This window comes from Arctopsyche grandis, chromosome 3 (assembly GCF_051622035.1).
Source record: "Arctopsyche grandis isolate Sample6627 chromosome 3, ASM5162203v2, whole genome shotgun sequence".
Classification (NCBI taxonomy): domain Eukaryota; kingdom Metazoa; phylum Arthropoda; class Insecta; order Trichoptera; family Hydropsychidae; genus Arctopsyche; species Arctopsyche grandis.
This window is the reverse complement of record NC_135357.1, coordinates 30456157-30462156: the sequence shown is the minus strand read 5'-3', so window position 1 is coordinate 30462156 and position 6000 is coordinate 30456157. Positions and strand designations below refer to the sequence as shown.

At 29.6% G+C, this 6000-nt stretch overlaps 1 protein-coding gene across 1 annotated transcript; it reads right to left on the bottom strand.

Annotated features, from left to right (window-relative positions):
* Positions 1 to 1343: 1343 nt before the first annotated feature.
* LOC143909686 (long-chain fatty acid transport protein 1-like) lies at positions 1344 to 5887 on the bottom strand. The gene is made up of 8 exons (XM_077427785.1): positions 5656 to 5887; positions 5382 to 5583; positions 4547 to 4751; positions 2392 to 2470; positions 2233 to 2306; positions 1943 to 2138; positions 1777 to 1864; positions 1344 to 1686 (listed from the first exon to the last, which is right to left on the bottom strand). Exons 1-8 carry the CDS (start codon positions 5862 to 5864, stop codon positions 1375 to 1377), a joined length of 1365 nt encoding a protein of 454 aa, XP_077283911.1. The 5' UTR covers positions 5865 to 5887; the 3' UTR covers positions 1344 to 1374.
* Positions 5888 to 6000: the final 113 nt, after the last annotated feature.

The window sequence follows — 6000 nt, the reverse complement described above, 5'->3', positions numbered from 1 at the left end:
GTTTTTTGCCCTGCGACGCAGCGGTACCTACCTACCAACTAAGAGAAACTGTGCATGCGCCATGTATTTTGCATGCGCCAAAAGGGAGATAAGTATAACACGTGAGGGTGGATCTAGTATATTCTAGATCTATGGTTATCTCTCTTTTTTGAAAATTGGCCTCTTTTTTTGCTTCCCAGTTGCCAAATCTAGTACATTCATACAATATATTCACATTTAATTAGTTTTAATATGCTTGTATTAGCAACATAAATTTAGTACAAACTTTAAATGCTCTAACCTTCAATAAATACTGTGTAGTTAGTAGACACGTTTGTAACAGGAAGGTGGGTTTTTAATTGATTCTATTTAAAAACACCAAAAGAACTCAGAAAATTTAATAATTCTATACACGCAATGAAAGCTCAACGTCCAAATCACTGATTATTCATATTGACACTAGCGGATCCAGAAAATGTTCAAGAAACTGGCTTATACTGAATACGGGCCTAATTGAACATAATAAATAAAAAAAACCATCACTTGGATCCGCCAGTGCATATTGACACGTATGATTATTTCCATTTATCTACAATATATATTTTTAGAATTGCTTTTTATGAAATACGTATAAAAAAAAATCAATACATGTATTTAAATACATCTGTTGCTTTTTGCTAGCATTTGTGTTTCGCAATTACTGTTATTTATAGAATAGAATGAGTTTATAGGATAGAATTTTTGCATTTTTAACTGAAAATTTATACGATACTAACCGGCATGCGTTGCAATGCCTTAATAACGCGTGCAATTCCCGTTCCCGTTCCACAGACATTGAATTTTATATATAGGTATAGATATATTTGTTGACGTGGGCCATCCGCTGTGTGGTTGTGATCAGTGCATTCGAGTGCGAGGTAGGCGTGGCGCGATTATTGTCACACTCGCGGCGTGATGCATTGAAGGCGGGACAGCTTTACTTTCGTGTCAGTAAAATTGTAATTACGAATATTATTATTAAGTTTTTCCCATTTTTTTTCACAGTAATCTTCTCGAACATGCGTACAACAAATCCTGAAAGTTCCATCGTAATCGGTTCAGTGGTTTAGGAGCCTATTCGAGACACATACACAGACATTCAATTTTATATATATGTATATATAGATTTCAAAGTGAGAACGGCTATTTATCACTTTGATTGATAGTAAGTAACAAATAGAAAATACACAATTTAAAATTACATTATAAAATATTTATTTGAAATGTTCATTAAAACAAAAGAATTTTTATTAAAATTATAGAGTATGCTAAAATTTTCTTTTTTAAATAGCAAATGTGAAGTAATATAAAATGAAAGAACTGTAAACGATATTCAATTAAAAATTTTATTATCAATTAAAATCTTATTTTTCCACTAATAATATCACTGTAAAGGTCCGGGGTCAACGGGACGTAGGTCGAAGAACCATCATCAAGGAAGTATACTTTATCTTCAATGTGGTTAATGTCGAAAGCTTCCTTTTGCATATTCGTTTTAATCAATTTAAACGTCACTGTAATAGGCACATTGGAAACAATCCTAATAAATATAGGAATTGCATAACGTGGCAATATTTTTTTCAAATCTTTCAATAGATTGTTAAAATCTAATTTTCCATCAACATTTGCTATTGCAGCCATTCCTGCCTTACCTTCAACATTAGGAATCTAAAATATTTTAATATATATATATTCATATGTATAAGGAAAAATCCAAATAAAACATCACATCAAAAAGTTGTATTTATAAATACATACCGACACTCCATAAATAATAACATCCAATCCAATCACTTTCTGAATAACATTTTCTACTTCCGTTGTGGATACATTTTCTCCCCTCCATCTATTATATAATGAATATAAGGCTTTTAATATCAGATTGGTTCATCTGTATATAAAATTTATTAAAAATATTAAGCACCTGAATGTATCACCGGTTCTATCTTTAAAATAATAGTATCCAAAATCATCCATGACTAGAATATCACCAGTGTTAAAATAAACGTCACCTGATTTGAGTACGTTGTGTAACAATTTTTTATTTGTTGATTCTTTATCTAAGTAGCCCTTAAAGGTAATGATATTATTTTGTTGAATTATCTTTCCAATCAATAAACCTAAAATTTTTGTACAAAATATGTCTAAAGTTTGTAACAGCAAAAATATAATTAGGAATATGGTAAATGTTAACGAATAGCAAATAATTAATACCAGCTTCACAGGGTTTACATTCAATGCAGTATCCATTAGGATCTCTTAGTGGTTCCCCTGTCAATTTATCACATCTGAATGGGAATAATTGTTTTATTTATTTGTAAACATTTTCCGTAGGATGGATATGTACATATAATATAATTAAAATAGGTTTACTTGATAACTTTTATAGGCGATACAAATGACAAAAATCGTGGTATAAATCCTAGTGCACCTTCTTTCGATGTTATATTTACTGGAAATTAATATCAATTGTGTTGTTTATTAGATTATAACTAAATTATGAATAATTACGAAGTATTATAAATATTATTAAAACTTCATATATGTATTTTTTTAGCTCTTTTCCTATTATGCTGTACATCAACATTAGAATAATACTATGATTACTAACAAAATTAAATTGAAATTGTAAAATATAAAGATATAAGATGTATTGTGAACATATTTTAGTAATAATAAAAAGCATTTAAAAATCATAAAAAAAACAAATTTTAATATTTTAATTTCTTAAAAAGATTAGAAATTGATTGAATATATGTATGAATATGCATCTACGTAAAAAATTAAATGAAATTGAACAAGTTTGAAGCAGTCAGTAAAATTACATTACCAGAAATTGACTAGATTTATGTCTGTTTGTGAAATATACATATATGGGACTGAGACTCCATTGGAGTGTATATTACAGGGAAGTGGAATCGAAATCGGAGTCGCTGACTCGTAGCACTTCAAACGGAGTCGGACTTCGACTCCTTTTTACAAGCCTCATATCATTATTATTTTCTTTAGTTAATAGTATTTTGGTATGTGTCAATTAGAATTTCTTTATAAAAATCATGAATTTAAATGATATTATAAATAAAATCGTTGAATTGCACGTATTTTGATGTGTTCTGAATACAATATGAATGTACTTTGTATTTATACCCTTGTATTATTACCAATAATTCAATAAATTGGGTTACATGTCAATTTTTAGTAATTTTTAATCCCATTAATTTTTTTATATTTTGAAAATTGCTATTATTTGTATAACTAATAATTTTATACACTGGCAAGGAAAGAAGATCATACTAAAATCGTTCAACTCAGAGTCCAAGTATAGGCATTTTGCTCAACAACTTGCTCACAACAAACGTCACATCGAGTTGGTATTTATTATTATATACATATAGTTGTTAGTTATTCTATACAAATTGTTTTATTATTTCCGACTGCTATTAAACATCTGGCGGTATGAGATAATGATAGTCTAAAGTTCTGTTTATAAGCTTCATACATCAAAGCAATCATTTTAATATAAAAACATTATTCAGTGTAATTATTACGACTAATGTTCATAATATTATAAGTTAGTATTTTTCCACTATGACCACATTTAAATACATGACACAGCGTTTATGGGAATAATTGAGTAATATGTTATACAGTTTTTAAACTTCAAATTCGTCGTTTTACAAATCAAATTCTTCGTTTTACAAATCAAATTCGTCATTTTTACTAACCTCTTATACGTTTCACATGGTTTTCGTGTAAGCGGTCATTTTTTATATCTCTTATCCGATCGTTTTCATACTTTGCCATATTGCTCATTTTTTTTACAAATCAAATTCGTCACGTTGCAAATCTAAACAATTGGATGTATTTTTTTAATATTCATTTTATTATACATAGAGAACTTTATAGAGAATGTTATGTATAGAGAAAAAGAGAATATTTAATACAATATAGGGAATATTTAATACAATATAGAGAATATATTATACAAAGAGAATGTTAGAGAACGCCATATTCACCTATGATGAATACAATTGAAGAGATTTTTTCAAAAATTAAATTTTTTGCTAGGAATTTGAAAATATTTTCTATAAAGTTCCCTATGTATTGATTTGCAACATGACGAATTTGATTTGTAAAATGACGAATTTGATTTGTAAAATGGCGAATTTGATTTGTAAAATGCCGAATTTGATTTGTAACACGACAAATTTGGTTTGTAAAATGACATGTTTGGTTAGTAAAATGACGAATTTGATTTGTAAAATGACGAATTTGAAGTTTAAAAACTTTATGTACATATGTATATGTAAAAATAATACACGAAATTATTCATAATTATTATAAATAATTTATCATTCAATGAAAAAGCTTTTCTAAGCGGTCAAATACGTTCAGACTACAAAAAAATCTTAGAGATGCATTGTTTTCAATTAGTGTAATTGAAATTAGGAACAATCTGTTGAATCAAATCGTTGACACCCATCCAAATATTATATTATAAATAAAATGAAACAAAAAATAATAATACCCATATTAGCATTCCCTTCAGTAGAAGCATAGAACTCATAAATATTAGTTATATTAAAAGTCTGCTGAAATGGCTTCCACAAAGTTGATCTCAAACCATTGCCGATCATAGCCCTAATACGATGCTGACTCATTGAATCATTCTTTCCAGATTTCTCTGCGGCATTCAATAAAAATCTACAAATTTCACCTATATATAGAGCAACCTAAAAAATAACAAACACCATTAAATCTATAAATACACGTATTTTGACATAAATATTGGTCAAAAAAAATATTAATATTCATTGCCATAAAATACAAGTCAATTATGATGACAATTATGGTTTCTATGTTATACATTTTTTAATCATTTTTGATATCCTAATGTCCTGCTTTTGGCATAAAGAAATGGGTTTGGTGCAAACGATCGAAAAGCGCCAGACAGATTGAACCACAGATTACTTGGATGGCTGCTTTAAACGCAATTCTCGACTTCACGAATGATAGATTGCACATCAGATGACGAGTAACCTTTCGATGTGCACAGATGCAATTATTAAAATGGTAATTATTAAAATTGAGTTGGATCTTTCTGGCGAGTTTTTAATAATTTAATAAGGAAAAATTCGGAACTAAAGTACCAGAAGCACAGAACGTATACAGGGTAGGTATGTCGGAACTTCGGGTAGATTTCGCTTAGTGTAAGTGCGAGCAGTGCGCACGCATAAGGTACACGTGTCTTTAATCTGTGGTTCAGTCTGTCTGGCGCTTTTCGATCGTTTGCACCACATCGGATAAGTATGTATGAGCTATTTATATTAAAATACATATACTTAAATTATATACATACTCACAGTACATTTATATTTGATACAATCCGTCCAAAAGTGACTGACTGAAAATTTATTGCGAATAACTACAGAAGTACCAAAAACAAGCCCTAGTCCGATCCCAATACAACTTCCGGATGTGTGATGCAGTGGCAACGGATTATACAACACATCATTTTCATTCATATTCAACAATTTGTCGACTGTAGTACTGGCCAATAGGAATCTAAAATGCAAAATAAGGATGCATTAGTGGAATTTGCATTGGATTGCATTGGGTGATCACTTTCAACTGAACCTCATGTGTGTGACGATTGCTGCTTTTGGTAAACCGGTAGTTCCACTTGTATAAATGTATAAAAAATGGTCTGAACCTGAAGACTCGTTCATTTCACTTGTTAATGGTATAGTAGGCATTATTTCCAATTTCGAAACGATGCACTCGGCGTTTTTTAACATTGGAATATTAACGTCAATATTGTATTGTAATAGCTTCACATGCTTCATAACAGGATCGTCACGAATTTCATCGATAACTACGAACAATGCAACAAAAAATAGAAATAAACAATCTCCTCATATCTATTGAACATAATCTCAACATACCATTAAGTAAGTGATGCGTGTATACTAAACAAGTAAC

Coding starts and splice junctions, on each gene's coding strand:
- LOC143909686 (XM_077427785.1), bottom strand. CDS start 5,864: ATGAAGCATGTGAAGCTATTACAATACAATATTGACGTTAATATTCCA. Junction 2,471..4,546: donor TGAAGGGAATGCTAATATGG/GTATTATTATTT, acceptor ATTAATTTCCAG/TAAATATAACATCGAAAGAA. Junction 1,687..1,776: donor TTATTATTTATGGAGTGTCG/GTATGTATTTAT, acceptor AAAATATTTTAG/ATTCCTAATGTTGAAGGTAA.